Source organism: Protomyctophum parallelum (assembly GCF_964188405.1).
Source record: "Protomyctophum parallelum genome assembly, chromosome: 2".
Classification (NCBI taxonomy): Eukaryota; Metazoa; Chordata; class Actinopteri; order Myctophiformes; family Myctophidae; genus Protomyctophum; species Protomyctophum parallelum.
This window is the reverse complement of record NC_139699.1, coordinates 59,131,251-59,150,337: the sequence shown is the minus strand read 5'-3', so window position 1 is coordinate 59,150,337 and position 19,087 is coordinate 59,131,251. Positions and strand designations below refer to the sequence as shown.

At 42.9% G+C, this 19,087-nt stretch overlaps 1 protein-coding gene across 2 annotated transcripts; it reads right to left on the bottom strand.

Annotated features, from left to right (window-relative positions):
- Window positions 1-1,055: 1,055 nt before the first annotated feature.
- On the bottom strand, window positions 1,056-18,470 carry gcfc2 (GC-rich sequence DNA-binding factor 2). Of its 2 annotated transcripts, none has more exons than XM_083792174.1 (18): window positions 18,070-18,470; window positions 17,635-17,733; window positions 17,379-17,531; window positions 15,434-15,694; window positions 15,223-15,326; window positions 15,013-15,140; window positions 14,046-14,229; window positions 13,833-13,956; window positions 12,276-12,318; window positions 11,558-11,718; window positions 10,532-10,731; window positions 8,776-8,905; window positions 7,715-7,836; window positions 6,990-7,066; window positions 5,942-6,008; window positions 1,682-1,825; window positions 1,448-1,584; window positions 1,056-1,324 (listed from the first exon to the last, which is right to left on the bottom strand). In XM_083792174.1, the coding sequence occupies exons 1-18, from the start codon at window positions 18,380-18,382 to the stop codon at window positions 1,201-1,203; spliced, it is 2,571 nt and encodes an 856-aa protein (XP_083648300.1). In that variant the 5' UTR covers window positions 18,383-18,470; the 3' UTR covers window positions 1,056-1,200. The 2 variants fall into 2 exon arrangements, with proteins under 2 accessions (XP_083648300.1, XP_083648301.1); XM_083792175.1 differs by having other exon boundaries at window positions 11,558-11,646.
- Between the last annotated feature and the right edge of the window lie 617 nt (window positions 18,471-19,087).

Sequence of the window (19,087 nt, the reverse complement as noted above, 5' to 3'; positions counted from 1 at the left end):
ATGTGGGTCAGTTATTTAATGGTCGAGACTATTCTACCGAATCCCGCTGGGGCCAGGCAAATTGTGAGGTGTGGGGTGGAAAAGAAAATGCTGTTTTCTAAATACTATTTCCAAACATTGCGCGGCTTCCATCATTCTACTGTATGATGGAAACATTTAGCTCCATCATTATTCCAAATGGAAGTAAAAAATGTACGTGGCTTTCTTTGCTGGGCATTTAGCAAATGTATGAACTATGCATATTTGATTTTTAAAAAGTCCTTGGGGCTTATCAGGACCAGAATGGTTCACAAACCAGTGTGTTGCGCATGTATTAGAAATTTGACAATGTAATGTGTGGAGTTTCTTTGGCTTGGTCTGGTAAATAAACTTCATTGCTTCAATACTTTTTGGTCTATCAAAACGTTCATACCCGTAAGTCCCAATCCAGATTGATTTCATATGTAGACTTAAAACATGTACTTGCACTGTAAAGTACATAAATCAAACCCAGAACCTTGTGGTCCAGAGGCGAAGGCTCTACCAACTGAGTTAACCGGACACATTATGACGAACACAACCCATTTAGACCGGAGGACGATTCTACAAATGTCTAAATCCTGACAATTTTCTTGAAAAAACCCATGTTTGTGTCAGCAGTTCTCATACATTTTCATGTCAAGGACCCCCAAAAATAATATGTAATTGGCCGCAAACCCCCATCTGAAAATATGTTGTTCCAGGTAACCCCTCAGAAGCAAAGGTTTGAGTTAAAAACGGTCGCTCTGAAAGAATAATATATTCAAAGATTTGTACTACATTTTCACGATTGTTCAAAAATAGACCTACTAGACCTACAAGCTCGTGGCGCTGCACTATGAGCTTGTAGATCTGCTATTTTTCAATAGCTAAAGTACAACACTGCTTAAAACACCAAAAGGGGTTCACCGTCCAGAATGGGTTAAATATTCTTACACTCAGAAGGGGTAGCGCAAGATGGCAGCTTTATGCGGATGCTGTCTTAGACATTTACAGACTACCAGATATTTAAAAGGATTTATTAAGATGTATCGAAATATAATTTGAGGAGTAACAAATGGCATTTGCAATTGCCATCTTATGTACAGAAAGTAGGCTTGTATTATCAAACACAAAGACAAAACTAACGTTTAAATCACGATCGAAACCTTCGTGTATCAAATCAGAAAGGTTAAGAATCCGTTAATTGTTCAGCAGCTGGTGAGAGTAGACCATTTCTTGGTAGTTGTACTTCTCTGCGATAGTCTGGATACTCTCAAAGGAACGGATTCTGTTCAGGACCTGCAGGATTTTAAGCACCGTCGACCTTTAAGAGAGAACCGGAAGTTCATTGTTAGAATCAGGCAGACAAGTCTTCATTCACTTGATGCAGTGTGTGGTATTTAAGCAAGGAAGCCTGCACGACTCCAATCCAGTGTGTGTGTGGTACCTAATAACAGGCTCTTCAGGCGACAGATCTTTGCAGATGGAATCCACCGTCTGAAGCATTAAGTCACTGAGAGACTGGAGTTCAGGCAGACACTCGCTCAATTCTACAAACCAAGACTCTGGTAGACTGTCTGCTATCTGAGAGAGACACGTAAAAGATAGACACTGAAGAGGATGCGAACAATCTAGCGCAAATATCAAATCTTACAAGCTCACAACGTGTAAAGTTATGTACCTTGCCGAGCATGTGGACGGGGTTTGTCTGGCTCTGGTTCAGCAGAATGATCATCACACGTGCATTCAGCAGTTTGTTTAGCATCAGGTCCTTCAACACACTCTCAGGGAGGATCTGGTCCCATAACCTCATGTTCCCCAGGAGCTACAAAAGAATACACATACAATACAAAATATTAAACAGTACACACATACCATAAACCATAATATTAATAGACATGATGGTTGATTCACCATAATACACACATCTATTATTACATTTGATTTTTTTTTACTTTAAATTTTTATCCCACGATTTTGTATCCCAGTTTTTGTTTCACCCAGTGCCAATTATCTAATGTAATCCTGGGCGCTACACTTCCTCTGCCAACCTGGGGGGGGGGCAGCGGACTGACCTCATGCCTCCTTCTATGCATGAGGAGTCCAAGCTGCTTCTTTTCACCTGACAGAGGGGAATTACCCCGGCCGGACGTAGCGCGTGGAAGGGACACGTTATTCCGACCAGTTCCTTTCCCCTCCATCAGGCGCCCCGGCTGGCCAGGGGGAGGTAGTTTTAGAGACCAGGATTACGGCATGTTTTTGTGAGGGTACCTACCCTAGGGGACACGGGGAGAACATGCAAACTCCACACAGAAAGGCCCTATCGCCAACCCCCGCCTCGGGTATGGGCACTGATGACGCGGAGGAGGGAACCCACAGCCAGTGCCCACAGCGTCCCCAGCGGGAATCGAACCCAGGACCTTCTAGCTGTGAGGCGACAGCACTACCCACCGTGCCCCCTATTATTACATTTGAGAGAATTCCGCAGCCACAATGCAAGTGTATTTGTGGCCAATGGAGCGCACAACTTTTGTGCGCGGGTTCTCTGCGTTTTTCAACCAAGCTCTGTGGCTGCTCGACTACTGGCCAATCACAGCGGGGGCTTTCCAAGAACTGCGGTGAGCAAGGAACGCTCGCTCTCCCTGTAGTTTACCTACCTCTCTCTATCCTTGCTCGATTACAGAACGGTCAGTGGCCAAAGACAAATCGCTGTCTGCCTTCTTTCAAAATGTACGCTGTGTGTGTGTGTGTGTGTCTCTCTCTCTCTCACTCGGACACATGATATTCACAGAGAAACGACTACACGGACGAGACGTGAGTGCACCGCGGGCGTGCAAGCTTCTAGTAATACACATATACCCGCAGGACCTCAAACATTAACAACACGTTGATGTGGTAGTCTCACGCAGCCAGAGTATAAATACAATAAAAGTGTCTGGAAACAATTAGAAAATGTGTTAAATAACAGCTTCACAGAACCAGTGCATAGACTTAAAAAGGGACATAATGGGATGGTATAAGGTTGATTTTCAAAGCAGTGGGCGTAGGTTTGATAATGCTGTTTTTCTTTCCCCGCATCCAAGCCCATTTATTGAATGTTAGAACAGTATCGGGCGCCTGATGGAGGGAAAAGGAACTGGTTGGAAATAATAACGTGTTCCTTCCACGCGCTACGTCCAACCAGGGAAACTCCCCCCTGTCAGGTGTAAAGGAGCAACTTGGACATGAAGGAAGCATGAGTTCAAGTCCGTTGCTCTCCCCATGTCCCCCATATATGGGGACTAGGTTGGCGGAGGGTGTGTAGAGACCAGGATCACATTAGATGATTGACACAGGGGTGAAAAATCGTGGGATAAAAAAAAAGAACCGTATCGGTAGGTAGAGATCTCCAGGGGCGTGCACAGAGTGTTAGAGAGGAAGGGGCTGGACATCATGTATCGGTAGGCACTGGGCAGAGATCTCTGATTGTCTGGCTATGCATAGTATGACAGGGCAAAGGAGGAGGAGTTTGCATTTATGTAAACAACAGCTGGTGCACAAATACTACTACTATTGACAGCCACTGCTCTCCAGACTTAGAGTATGTGACAGTTAAGTGCAGACCGACATACCTCCCACGGGAATTTACTGTTGTCATGGTAACTACTGTGTACATACATACCACCAGATGCTAATGCTAATGTAGCCCTTAGTCACTTGTATGATGCTATTAGTCTTCAGCAAAACAGCCACCCTGAGGGTGTACATATCATAGCAGGTGATTTTAACCATGTTAATTTGAAAGTAGTGCTCCCCAAGTTACATCAGCACATAAAATGTGCCACTAGAGGTGCAAATACTCTAGATAAAGTCTACTCCAATATTAAACATGGTTACAAGGCTATACAGCTGCCACACCTAGCCTCCTCTGACCATAATTATGTCACTGCTCCTCATACCAGCATACACTCCTCTCAGGAAAAAAGCCCCCCTTACAACGAGGACTGTTCAAACGTGGCCTGATGATGCTACAGAGCAGCTGCAGGACTGTTTTGAAAGCACTGATTGGGACATTTTTGAACATCAGGACCTGGAAGTATACACCTCATCTGTTCTCTGTTACATAAAACACTGTGTGGGCACAGTCACAGTGGACAGGCGTATTCGTGTGTACCCTAAGCAGAAGCCCTGGATGAACAGAGAAGTCAGAGTCCTGCTGAAGCAGAGGGACAGTACCTTCAGGGCTGGAGACGAGGCACTTTATAAAGGCAGCGAGAATCCAGCTGAACAAAGGCAACAGGAGGGCTAAGGCAGCATACAAGAGGAAGATTGAGGACAACCTCAGCAGCAACGACACAAGGCAGATGTGGCAAGGTGTCCAACACATCACCAACTACAAGTCCAGCAACCGCGCTGCAGCCAGCGGCGACGCCTCAACAGCGGAGGAGTTAAACCATTTCTTTGCTCGTTTTGAGGTTGACACACCGGAGGCTTCATCACATCTACCAGCGCACAGCAGCAACATCCTCACAGTGCAGGTGCAGGAGGTCAAGCACACACTGCAAGCGGTCAACCCAAGGAAAGCTGCAGGACCGGATGGTGTGACAGGACACAAGGGTGTCTTCACCAAGATATTCAACCAGTCCCTACAACAGGGCTTGATTCCACCCTGTCTGAAGTCCTCCGCAATAATTCCCCTCCCAAAAAAGGCAAATGTCAGCAGCCTAAATGACTACCGGCCAGTGGCACTTACACCTATCATCATGAAGTGTTTTGAGAAACTGGTCCGGAGACATATTACAGCTAGTCTACCATCCACACTTGACCCCCACCAGTTTGCATACAGAGCCAACAGGCCATTCCACAGTGTCCACACTCACACATCTGGAAAAGCCAAGGAGCTACGCCAGGCTACTCTTCATAGACTTCAGCTCTGTGTTTAATACCATCGTGCCGGGCAGACTAATCCCCGAGTTACTGGAGTTGGGACTCTCTCAGCACATCTGCCTCTGGATTAAAAACTTTCTGACAGACCGCCCTCAAAGAGTGAAAGTAGGACCCCATCTATCCTCAGCACTCAGCGTCAGCACTGGTGCTCCACAGGGCTGTGTGCTGAGCCCCCTACTCTACACTCTCTACACCCACGACTGTACTCCCATCCATCCTAGTAATGCCATCATCAAATTTGCGGATGACACCACAGTGGTGGGACTCATTACAGAAGGGGAAAGTGGTGCTGTCAGAATGGTGTGAGAAAAAAAACCTCATTCTCAACACCTCCAAGACCAAGGAGCCGATAGTGGACTTCAGGAGGAAGAATATTCAGCCTATCCAGCCTATCCACATCAATGGAGAGGAGGTGGAAAGGGTCTCAGACTTCCAAGTTCCTGGGCATGAACATCTCGGACAACATGACCTGGAATATTAACACCACTGCGCTCCAGAAGAAAGGTCAACAGCGACTGTACTTTCTCAGAGTGCTGAGGAAAATGGACCTAATGGAGTGTGTGCTCCTGTCCTTCTACCGATGTGCCATTGAGTCGGTACTGATCTACGGCATCACCCTGTGGTTTTGCAGCTGCACGGCGGCAGAAAGAAAGTCCCTTCAGGGGGTCATAAACACTGCCCAGAGGATCATGGCATGTCTCATGCCCTCAGGGAGGCGCTATAGGGTCATCAAGACAAGGACTAACAGACTGAAGGACAGTTTCTACCCCAGAGCAGTCATAGCTCTAAACACTGACACTTGAACTCTGACACTCGACACTTTAACTAAAAGGACTTACTGTGCAATATGCGTTAAATGTTTGTATTTTGTGTTTGATATAGAGTATTATGTATTTTGTTTTAAATGCACTGAGCTGGTTTGCAATTCAATTTCGTTGTCTCGTACAATGACAATAAAGATATTCTGATTCTGATTCTGACCATTCCTGGGGCGATGTTACAGTGTTGAACAAACCTTCACAGCCGTCCACAGCTGCCGGTCTCTGAATCCACACTGAGGAGACGTGAGGTCCTCCAGAACTCTGCAATGACCAAAACAAACCCATGTTTAGACCCATTTAGACCTGGGGAAGATTCTACAAATGTCTTCAAAATCCTGACAGTTTTCTGAAAAACCCAGTCGTTCTCAAACGTTTTCATGTCAAGGACCCCCAAAATATATGTAATTGGCCACCGACCCCCCCATCTGAAAATATGTTGTTCCAGGGACCCACCCAGAAGCAAAGATTTGAGTTAAAAACGTTCGCTCTGAAAGAATAATATATTCAAAGATTTTCCCAACACTTTCACGATTAAAAAAAAAATAGCAGATCTACAAGCTCTTGTACTGTAGATCTGCTATTTTTCAATAGCTAAAGTATAACAAAATGCTTCAAACAACAAAAGGGGTTCCCAGCCAAAAATGGGTTAAAATTAAACATCATGGAATTCCCTATTCTGGGGCGAGGCTTCAGCAAAACATCTACAAGCTCACAGCACATCACGCTATGAGTATGACACATTGTGAGCTTGTAGATTGGCTATTTCTCAACACTAGGGTTCAGTGGTTAACCCATTCTGAACAGGGACCCATTTAGGTGTCGGCATCATGTTATGCTTTAGCTATTGAAAAATAGCAGATCTACAAGCTCATATCGCGCCACCGAGTGGCGCGATACGAGCTTGTAGGTCTGCTATTTTTGAAAAATCGAACAGCGACTGACATTTTTAGAATCTGATCTCAGGTCAGAATGGGTTCATCAGACCCAGTGTTTGTCCGGCGGAAACCTCGTATGAATCTGATCTCAAGTCAGAATTCTGCCTATGTGTATAATAACACGTAGGCAGAATGGGAGTTGAACTGGTGACCTTTTTGAATTTGGAGCACTGCTCATGAGTCACGCGTCATTTGGAACTCCTGTTTGTTACAGTATGAATGTACAGTATGCATCCCATTCTGCCTATGTGTTATTATGCCCCTGCTTGTTACAGTATGAATGAATGAAATGAATGCATGGACTTACTGTTTGGGGAACAGTGGGATGAATATATCTTCATCAACACAACTTCTCAGTCTGCTGACTACAGCTTGAATAAACACCTGTATGACACACACACAAATACACACGTCGTCATGAACACACACTGCAGCGGCGGCGGTGGATCAGGGCTAGATTGGCTGCATGGATGGTAACCGCAAGGTTGCCAGTTTGAACCCTGTGGGCTCCGAGTGGCCCTGTGGGCTCCGAGTGGCACCGAGTGGCACGCTACGAGCTTGTAGGTCTGCTATTTTTGAAAAATCGTGAACATATTTATTTCAGAAAACTGGAGGATTTAGAAGATGTTTTTTTGTATTTTGAGGTCAGGCCTAAATGGGTTAATACACACTGTGTAGTGTAGTGTCTTTTAAAAACACACTTTTATAGATTAGCCTTCACTGCCAATCTAATATTATAGTATATATATTTTTCCTGCTTTTGTTTTCTATTGAAATGTCTTTGCTGTATATTTTTCCGTTTGTTGTTGTAAAGCACTTTGTAATGCAAATTTGAAAGGTGCTATATAAATAAAGTTTTATTATTATTACTGTGTTCCAGGCAGACAGAGTACTGATGTTTGATAGACAGTATGGCAGACAGACAGTATGACAGACAGAGACAGTATGGCAGACAGAGACAGTATGACAGACAGACAGTATGACAGACACACAGTATGGCAGACAGACAGTATGGCAGACAGACAGACAAACCTTGACTGGTTTGCTCTGCTCTCCCTGGAAGACAGCGAAGTCATCCCTCAGACTGTGACAGACATCAGACAGACAGACGGACTGACGGTGAGACAGAGGGTCCCACACCAACTCAACGTAGGCTTGGGAGGAAACAGAGACAGAGAGGAGTCGTATAAAAAAAAAGATGTTTGATCTCGGTCAGATCAAACATCTTAAATACTTAAAACAAATATGGCACTGGTATTGTTATCAGGCCGATATCAGGCTAAAATCAGTCATACTCGCCATTAGTGAAGCCTGTCGATGGTCGCATTTTACGTTGGTTGTCAACATACACATGTACTATAGCCCATTCTGACCGGGCACCCATTTTGGTGTCAGCATCATGTTATGCTTTAGCTATTTAAAAATAGCAGATCTACAAGCTCATATCGCGCCACCGAGTGGCGCGATACGAGCTTGTAGGTCTGCTATTTTTGAAAAATCGAAGAGCGACTGACATTTCTAGAATCTGATCTCAGGTCAGAATGGGTTCATCAGACCAGTGTGTGTCCAGCGGAAACCTCATATGAATCTGATCTCAGGTCAGAATGGGATAGATACAGACGTCCACTGAGTCTCTATAGACACCGAGTGGACCATAAGTAATGATTTCTAAGTTAAATGTAAGTCTTGCCGAGCCATGTAGCCGGGCAGGATGTTTCTGTAGCGTGTGGCGGCTTGATGTACAAGTACACCCCCTGGACAGGACGCTAGTATGTCGCAGGGACTTACCCCACATCTAACCCTTGATGCCGAGCGCTAAGTAGGGAGGCATTTTAGTTTTTCTTCTAAATCCGATTCTGAATCTGAAATTAGATTTTTTTTTAAATCCCCTAAGGGGGAGTCATATATGCTTTTTTCGGACAGAAGTGATTGAACATTCATAGTGAAAAAAAAAAACCAAATAAGAAAATAAAAGCAGTTGACAATACATGGCAAGTATAAATTGAGAAACAATAAAAAAAAAAAGGTACAACAAATGCAATTTAGCTATTTGACCCCAGTGTAAGTGACGGAAGAGTGAGTGAGCGAGCTACCTGTTATTTTGGGCAGCAGCGTCTTCTCTACAACATTAGTGAATGTTTGTGTGTCGGTGTGTTCCTGGTTGAGACAGAAGGACTCCACAGCTCCGTACCATGGCAATGCTTCAACGTCACCGACGCTGTCCTGAGAAACACAAACACGGATACAACAAAACAAATCATTAAACATGAAGAGCCTCTGGATTTTATGCCTCGGGTAAACCAGGAATATCGTTTGATCAGATAAACCAGATGATGATTGGCATAGGTAAAAAGGTCCTGACCCCTGTCAAACACCATGAATGCATGCAGATGTAAGGGTCATGTGCAAATAACCCATTCTGACCGGGCACCCATTTTGGTGTCAGCATCATGTTATGCTTTAGCTATTTAAAAATAGCAGATCTACAAGCTCATATCGCGCCACCGAGTGGCGCGATACGAGCTTGTAGGTCTGCTATTTTTGAAAAATCGAAGAGCGACTGACATTTTTAGAATCTGATCTCAGGTCAGAATGGGTTCATCGGCCCAGGCCGTAGCGTAACGGTCTGGGCACCGGACTGGTGATCCAGTCGCGGTGTGCCGCGGGTTCGACTCCCGAACCCGACACGGCCTTTACCGCATGTCATCCCCCCATCTCTCTCCCGTTTCCTGTCAGCCTACTATCTGTCCCTTAAAAAATCAATAAAAGGCGTAAGCCGCAAAAAAATATCTTAAAAAAAAAAAAGAATGGGTTCATCAGACCAGTGTGTGTCCGGCGGAAACCTCGTATGAATCTGATCTCAGGTCAGAATGGGTTAAGCCATGTTTGACACATTCCCATGAGGCAAAACGGATTTTCTCCTCAGTTCATTCTTTGATATTAAAATACTAGGTATACTTCATACTATAACAACTGGTATTGTCAGGCGTGTGAAGGAGCTTTCAGCATGTCTATGGTGAACACTTTGCCATAGAGTGTGCATGTGGTACTGTTAAAGTTTAACCCATTCTGACCTGAGATCAGATTCATACGAGGTTTCCGCCGGACACACACTGGTCTGATGAACCCATTCTGACCTGAGATCAGATTCTAAAAATGTCAGTCGTTCTTCGATTTTTCAAAAATAGCAGACCTACAAGCTCGTAGCGCGCCACTCGGTGGCGCGCTATGAGCTTGTAGATCTGCTATTTTTCAATAGCTAAAGCATAACATGATGCTAACACCAAAATGGGTGCCCGCCCAGAATGGGTTAAGAGCCATAAACGTCAAGACGTCTAATTGCCAATTATGTACCGGATGCCACGGACGACAAGACGTGATCCCTTGGGATTTATTTTTGTTGTTTTGTTTATATTCTCTTTTTTTTACTTTTTTTTTATCCATATTTTGAAAATTCCTCTAATCTGGTGTACAGGTGATGACATGCACATTACATGCATAATAGCATTACAATTGGCACTCAAAGCCTAAACTGGTGACCACCAGGTGGCGCTGAAACTCATCCAGTGCCACGCATGTGTTTGGACGTGTTTTTTTACCAAACGTGCTCTGTGCCAAACACGTGTTTTGTTCTAATTTGGTTTTTAGTTGGGTCGCGCTCTTCACCACCATACGAATAGATCTCGGTCGCTAGTCGATAAACAGGAAGTGAACCGGAAGTGAAAAGGTCCACGGTTTGGAACAAGTATAATTGAAAAGGGCAATTCCAAAGCCTTCCTGCATGTTGCCAAAGAACATTTGAAGATGTCAATATCTGTGCGTACTGTATGTGCATGCGTGCGTGCGTACCGTCAGAGGGTTCCAGCTTAAAATCTGGTGTCTGATGTGTGGGTTCAGCAACTTTGGGAGGCAGAGGGAGATGTAAGCATTCTGGTAGGAGTCTGGATGAAAATCTCTCCACTCCTCAAAAGCTCTCAGAACCTTCTGAACGTCACTGAACTCCTCCTCCACATCACTGAACAACGACTGAGCACGCTGCAGGATGGACACTGAGGCAGGAAAGAGATTTAGAAAAAAAGCATCACTACAATGGATTGATACATAAATGCCAATGGATGGATGAATATACAGTACATCGATAGATGGATCAATAAGTGGATGGATAATGATACAGTTACAGTAAATGATACCTGGATGGTCGGATATTCAGACAAATGTACGTATGGAGCTAAAATGACCCATCGTAATGGTGAGATCAATTTACAATTTAGGCATTTAGCAGACGCTCTTAATCCAGAGCGATTTAAGAACAAAGCATGGGAATACATCACATAAAAGCATTTATCATGAAACATGCGTAAGCTAAGAAAGTAACAGTGGAATATCTATATAATGAAACTATACATATAAACTATACATATATACTACTATGCTATACAATATGTACTATGACGTGCTATGACTACATACAATGCAATTATAGTGCTGTCTACATAAAATGCTATAAGTCTGTATCAAAATCAAATGCTATCTAAGTCTACAGAAATGCTATCTAAGGGGGTAGGGTAAATGCTATGGGCCATGATGGAGTTCACAAACCACCTCGGCTATAGAGCTTTTTTGTAATGTATATGTAAACTATACCATGTCCATCTTTTAAAGTTTTGCGTTTGAAGTTTTCAAATATTTATTTCTTCACAATATAACCTCAGAAGTAAACCTACAGTATGCTTTTAGAAGGGATACGGAGAAGATTATTCATGGACAATTTTGACAGCCCTATTGAATGTAGATGCATGGTTTCATTTACAGATACGCAGATAAATTGACGGAGAAAGAAACAAATTCAAAAGATTTAGAGATAAACAAATGGACCTCTCTCCCTCTGAAGCTCGGCCTCTTCTTCTGCTGAAGGCTGTGTGTCTTCGGGGGGGTCAACACACGCATCCTCAGCGACGTCCTCTCTGCAGCATTTAAACACGTCATCATGCCAAAAGGACAACATTGATATCCCCTGGGTCACTAAAGTAATTTCTCTATGGAGAATAACATTGGGTCATCTTAGAATTGTCTCATAAGAATTGTGGTCTTAACCCATTTAGACCTAAGTTCGATTCTACAAATGTCTTCTTTCATGTCAAGGACCCCAGAAATGTTATGAAATTGGCCGCCGACCCCCCCATCTAAAAATATGTTGTTCCAGGGACTCCCCAGAAGCAAGGTTTTGAGTTAAAAACGTGAAAGAATATATAATAAAGATTTGCACCACATTTTCAGGATAAAAGAAATAGCAGACCTGGTTTAGTCAATCTACAGTTGATTTAGTCGAACAAAATGACTGTTTTTACACTTGCTGAAAATAGCCGATCTACAAGCCCACAATGCGTCGCAGCGCAACCAAGTGTAAAATGACTTATACTGGATATCTTGTCCACTAGTCCCTTCCTAATATTTTAGTCTAGTTTTTATTTGTTGACGAAATTGTCAGTATATTTAGTCATCATAGCTTAGTTTTTATTTCGTTTCAGTCAGTGAAAAAAGGTAGTCGACGAACATTTTTCGTCTTAGTTTGTCGACAGTGTGTCTCACTCACCTCTGACTGGGACCACCTTCACTCTGCTCTAGTGATGCGAGATCTACAGATGAGAGACAGTTTCACATTGGCATCCACACATATATATAAAAGCCCTGACAAACCAAACTGACCATGTCCATACACTCATATATTTCTTTTTATCCCACGATTTTGCAACCCATTTCTTTCCCCCCCGAAAGGCCCTTTCGCCAACCCCTCCTCGGGTATGGGCACTGATGACGCGGAGGAGGAAACACAGCCCCCAGCGGGAATTGAACTCAGGACCTTCTAGCTGTGAGGCGACAGCACTACCGACTGTGCCACAGTGCCCTCATCCACTCATATATAAAAGGTCCTGACAATATAAACTGACTCAGACTATAAATGAATACATGAATGAATAACATTACACCATCGCAAAAAGATGACTGACTCTGTAATGAATGCAGAGTTATTGAGCAGACTCCTGCAGTGGGCAGAGTTTTACAAGTGTATTATTCGTCTGCAACATTGACTTTGACATTAAAAATGGCATTAATAAAATAAATAAATAAAGGCCAATAGTGACAGCTGGTCAGCAAGTGGCTTAATGTATGTATGTATGTATATAGACAATAATTTAGGCCAATAAAAAAAGACTATATACCAAATTTTCCACTTTAAACAAAAGAAGCCTGTCGGCTGCCATACTATATCTGTCTGTGTCCCTTTTGTGCCCATACTGTATATGGAGATCTCTGTATCTGCCTGTCTGCCTGTGTGTGAAGAGGGCAAACTGATTGACTGTGAAAACTGTACTGTTTAACCCATTCTGACCTGAGATCAGATTCATACGAGGTTTTCCGCCGGACACACACTGGTCTGATGAACCCATTCTGACCTGAGATCAGATTAAAAAAATGTCAGTCGCTCTTCGATTTTTCAAAAATAGCAGACCTACAAGCTCGTATCGCGCCACTCGGTGGCGCGATATGAGCTTGTAGATCTGCTATTTTTAAATAGCTAAAGCATAACATGATGCTGACACCAAAATGGGTGCCCGGTCAGAATGGGTTAAGTACGGTAATGAATTTGTAGGTGTGGGGTTGCCATGACAATCAATTGGCTGAGGCAGAGGCTGGGAATTGCACAGGTAATTCACGTCATGGCATTCAGATGAATGAATTCTATGAAGGATGCCCTTGTGTATCCTGGCAAATAGCATAATAATCGTTCTTTAACTTTGAAAGGATAATCGGCTGGGTTTTAACCGAATTCATTTAAATTCAGGTTCCAAAGAATTCTGATGATTGACATATCAAATAGTACTGTAAGTAAAGTGATTCACTTCGGGTATACGGTCCTTTCTCTCTTTCAAACACATTCAAACAATAATGAAACCATCAGTCACGGTAATCAGATCCATTACTACCCATAATGTGAACTGGAAATGATCCTTTTTACAAATACTTCATAGAACATGTTGCATATTCTGTATACATCAAATACACATAATAACATGCGTAGGTCAAGCAGGGTAAAGCAATGTGCCTTTAAAAACACAGTAACTACACGCATGTCACACGCACAACTCACAGGTGAGCTGCTGCAGGCGGCCAGCCTCCTCCCTGACGGTCTGCCGTCTGTTCTCCACCAGCGCATCCATGTGGTCAGATAGGAGAGAATGCAGCTCCACCTCCAATGAGTTGATCTCCATCGCCTACAAACGCACAGCGACTCTTTCAGCTGTTCATCCGTTAAATTAACATTAACTCTAAAAGACATTGTAAATCTAAGTTACTGTTCTACCTTCTCTTGGAGGCACTCCACCAGGTTCTGACTGTAGACGTTCATCTTCCTGAAGAACTGCAGCTGTGCCTCCGAGGACCCTTCCTCCAGCTTTTCTATAGAGATTCTAGAACTCTCTGCATCTCCCGTCATCCTCCTCAACTCCGCCTGACGTGCTCTGTGCACCTCCTTCAGAGACTCCAGTCTGGAGAAAAGACAAGATGAAACGCTAAAGAGAGGTTCCAGCGACATCATCAACACCCTGAAATGTAACAAATCCTCCAAAAAAAGATTTTACGTACTAAACCGTCAAATACAATGTTTCTCAAGAACACTTGAACTGACAGGTGGAGGTGCAATAATAGGAAGAAAGGATGGACATTTCTACCATCTTGCATTGATTCAAGCTTTCAGTTTTGGTTTAACAGGAATAACTACATTCAAGAACACTTATGACCGTGGGACCTTAGTGTCTTTTACAGAGCATCAGATTAGGCATTTTATTCAGAATCAGAAAGCCAAATCCCCTAGTTTTCCCACGGAAAGACTTCTGAACTCTTTAGTCTTCAGAACGAGTCTTTATTGACTTTCAATCTCAAGTAAAAAATATCTGATTTCTATCATTCACTGCCTCATTAATTCTTCAGTGAAGACTCACAATAAGACCCAATTATCAGGGTTATAATGGAAAATGAGAGAGAGGTGGGATGGAAGACTTTTTGTCCTATATCTATAAAACAAAATCACACTAGTATGAAGTGAGGGGCGCCTGTTAATGTTTGTTCAAAGTGCTCTAAAAAAAAACCTATAACCATAGACGTGGCTGCCACAGGACGCAATTCCAAAAGCCAGACGTTGGAGGGGCTAGCCTCAAAGTGCTTCGAAGATGTACTTAACATTTTCAGATGTTAAATGCGTTTTAAAAGATGTCGCATGTATTAAAATACCGTTTGTTTTGACAGACATTAAAGACGCTAAACATACGGACTTTGCATTGATTCTCCTCATCACCGTGGTGATGGAGACGGGAGGCAGAGTCTCTGGGAGGTGGACGGCCGACGATCTGGTCTTCCGTCTCTGCCTGCCCGTCCAACTGCCGTCACTGCCGGACGGACTCTGAGAGGAGATGAGAGTTAGAAACAGAACTTTGCATTACCGTTTATGTTTTATCGTTGTTGAGCCATATACGATTCTTCACCTGTTCTCCTGGTCTTCTTTTGACTCCTTTCCCAATCTGCATCTCCTCCCAGACGTCCTGATCCTCTTTTTCTGAGGAGTCACAGCTACTGCTGTCGCTTCCTCCTGAAACATAATTACATTACATAATTATTATCATTACATAAAGAAAATGTATGCTCTCCTCTAACTCTCCGTTAAACTTTAATTTTTATTTTTACATCCTCTCTTACCTAGTTTCTCATTAATTCTTTCCCTGATGCTTTTTGTCCGTGGAGCAAACTCTATCCTGCGCTCATGATCGTCTTTCTCATTGTCACCGTCGGCAACGTCTTCATCTTCATCATCATCATCCCTGCTGTGGACGTCAGAGCTGCTAGCAGGAGAGTTCTGCTCCTTCATGCCCAGGGGGATGAACTCTTTCTGGGCTCGAGCCTTTCTACGGCTCTTCTTGGCTGCCTGGATGACTTTGATATCAGGGATTACTGTAGGTACTGTAAGTGCACACACACACACACACACACACACACACACATACATAAAGGATAGATATTTTTTTAACTTAAAGATGGAGTGATTTTTTCCACCCTAAAACATAATCATCAGGTGTTATTGTTATATAAGGAGGTATATTTTTTTCAAAAAAGTATACAGTATTTGTTAAAATTATGGTTTCATGTGGACACACCCACCAGTTCATTAGGTATGCATGAGTTTAACCTTAGCACCACCCACCTAATCCAGTCCCTCCGCCTCCTCCTTTAAGACCACCCACTTGTCCTAGTCCCTCCCCCTCCTTACAGCCCATGGCTCTGCCCTTTTGTTTACAAAATGACAAATTGGTGTCTGTAATGTAACAAAAACTCATGTTTTTGTGAATGTTGGAAGTTGACACTTCCCATATTTCTGAGATGTCGGATAAGCACCATTATGCACTTATACAGCCACCATTTTATTCATGTATAGGCCTATAATCCACACATCCATACCATTATCAGACCTGTTTTTTTAGATTTTTTTAATCATTTATTTATTTCCTCCAATTATATTGACCCTATTGTCACAATCAGCTCATCTCATCATCCAATTAAATCATAGTTTAACAGCAGAAACAATTAGATTGATAGAATCATTTAGCATGAATAATTTGCCAATATACTGTAGGCTATTGATTTCCTCCAGCTACTGTAAGCACCCTGGCATTGAAACTGTCCTTTATTGACACAAAACACAAAGCTCTGCCCTAGGCACATGATGCTCTGGACAGAAGACTCTCCACTTTTCTATTGCTCTGATCAAACAAAATTTAAAACATGAATATGCCATTCCTTCTGACTGCATTGAGTTTCAGCAAAAGCAAAACCTGGCGTTGCCAGGTTTAAAAAAAACAAGCAGCCAGGTCCACAAAAACAAGTCACAGAAATGTCCTTGAAGCCCAAGTCGCTTGTAATAGCCAGACATGGCAACATGCCTTCCAGCTCGACACAACAGATACTTCTAATTCTTGACTTTACAGCCTTGTATAAGTATTAGGACCTACATATTGACTACAACAGCCAACAAGAATGCACACTGTGACACTACACTCTGCATCAAAGCCGACCACTGTGATTATAAAAGAAACAACCTACTCCTTGAGAACAGCAAGAGCAACTACAGCAGAGCAGGTAGGCTATAAGGCTGGTTTGTTGTGGCTTCCTTGATTAATCCTGAGGACCCGACATGAACATTTACTTGCTTCCAATCTAATGAAAAACAGTCTGCTCTGCTGTGAACTGGTAATGTGTGAAATGACTGTTTGGCACAGAGCAGCAAACTGGCTGCGCTGTTCAGTTCACACGTGTGTATGTGGCAGGCAGCTCCGCCCACAGAGGTTGTCGTATTTAAAAATATATATAGAGGGGGAGGTGCGTGTGTGCGTGCGTGCAATAGTAATACGTCACACTATCAGTGTTTATATCATTGGCCTGTTTGACTGTCAAGGGTTCAGCCTCCAGGAAGAAACCCTAAATACAAAGTTATTACACTATTGCACATAAAAATGACTCCAGGGTGTCTAATGAAGTACTGTCACCTCATAGACACATGAAAAACTGGAAAAATAAAAAAATTGTGGCACTCCATCTTTAAGTCAATGCATTTATTAGTATTAATCAAAAGTCTGTGCTGAAGTTGCACCTTGTTCAGGAACAGAGGTGTCGGAGAGGGACGAGGCAGAGCTATAGGGAGTTGCTGGACCACCATCATCATCCTCCTCCTCATCATCCTCCTCCTCATCGATTGGGCATGGTGAATCCAGTCTGGATGAAACAGAAATGGAACCATCTCCACCTGCAGATGTCCAGGGAGCACAGGAGATTAGGTTGGATGTGTGTGTTTGTGTGTGTGTGTGTGTGTGTGTGTGTGTGTGTGTGTGTGTGTGTGTGTGTGTTACCAATGGCAGTGCTGTGGGAGTCAGGTTTTCTTTTGATTTTTTTGAACACAACAGCTTTATCAGATGACTTCCTCAGCTGAAATTCTGGTCCCTCTGCAACTGTATTAAAAAAACATACAAAAAAAGCAAAAACCATATATCCTTATCATCAGTGTATAATGCATTGTGACTCTTACTACTGTACTGTGTCACAATCATTTTCAATGTCAATACTAACCACGTGGCAGCAATCCATCTCTATAACTGTTATTAGTATTAGTAGATATTTTAGAATATAGTTGGCAGATTGTCCAAGACAACTGTAGAACCTTTATTGTACAGTTTGTTTAAAACTCAGCATTAGCCCAGCATCAGCCATATCATAATGATATATCTCAACAAAATGTAAGCATAAATTCAAATATGGCCATAATAATTGTCTCTTCAAAGACAAACCTTCTTTATCCTCGGAGAAACTCAGCACAGCGTTCCCTTTCTTTTTCTGTCCGTCTTTCTTTCCACTACTATGCTCCATGGGTTCTTCTCTCTTCTCACCGTCGTCTGGGTCGCTGCTATCCGGTCTAACAGGCGCCTCTTCCCGCTTGGAGCTGCATGCGATGCCGCGGCCTGGAGGTCTGGAGGAGGAGGGGAGATGAACCTGCTGGCTGCCTCCTGCATCTCCTGCATCTCCTCTCTTCTCCTCGTCTTCATCGCCGCTGGATTCTCCTTTTCTCTGGCGAAAGTTTCTCCTGGTTTTCTTCTTGAACATGATGTTCACCCACTGCTGCCAATAATCCCAAACGTGTAGGTTCTGTTAACTTCTGTTGTTGTCAATGTTGTCGTCGTTCTTCTGAAGCAATAAGAAACGTAATACGGCAGGCATTTATAGGCAAGGATTTTTACGTCTGTCGCAAACATAGACTGTAAAAGGTCGCAAACTAATCACAACGCATTGTGGGATTTGGAGTTTTGGTTTTATCTGCTGTTGGAAAAGTGCATTATGGCTAATGCGATTATGATTTATTTTATTGGTCATAATTGATCACAATGAACAGATATAACTAATCATGACACAAAAGATACATTTTACTTATGAAGTAGGACGGATATCATATGTCGTGTTTATATCACTTTTAGAACCAATAAGTTGGTCCTTTTGATATGGACAGGACAAATATTCTGCATGATACAATATAAGAATTTTAAATACTATTAAAGGCTGAACGTCAGGACGGTGTGTGAAGACATATTGATCCATAATATAATATTGAGCATCTATATCTATCTATAATGAAAATTGAAAACCAGCTGTTGTATTTCTATTCTAATTTTTTAAGTACAAATTTCAAGTTCATACAATTCATCATCTCTCTCTCTCTCTCTCTCTCTCTCTCTCTCTCTCTCTCTCTCTCTCTCTCTCTCTCTCTCTCTCTCTCTCTCTCTCTCTCTCTCTCTCTCTCTCTCTCTCTCTCTC

What these genes read in the sequence shown, in the direction of transcription:
- gcfc2 (XM_083792174.1), bottom strand. Translation starts at nt 18,382, where the DNA reads ATGTTCAAGAAGAAAACCAGGAGAAACTTTCGCCAGAGAAAAGGAGAA. An exon ending in AAGAATTAATGAGAAACTAG is followed by an intron (nt 15,327 to 15,433) that starts GTAAGAGAGGAT and finishes ATTATGTTTCAG; the next exon opens with GAGGAAGCGACAGCAGTAGC. An exon ending in ATGAGGAGAATCAATGCAAA is followed by an intron (nt 14,230 to 15,012) that starts GTCCGTATGTTT and finishes TCTTTTCTCCAG; the next exon opens with ACTGGAGTCTCTGAAGGAGG.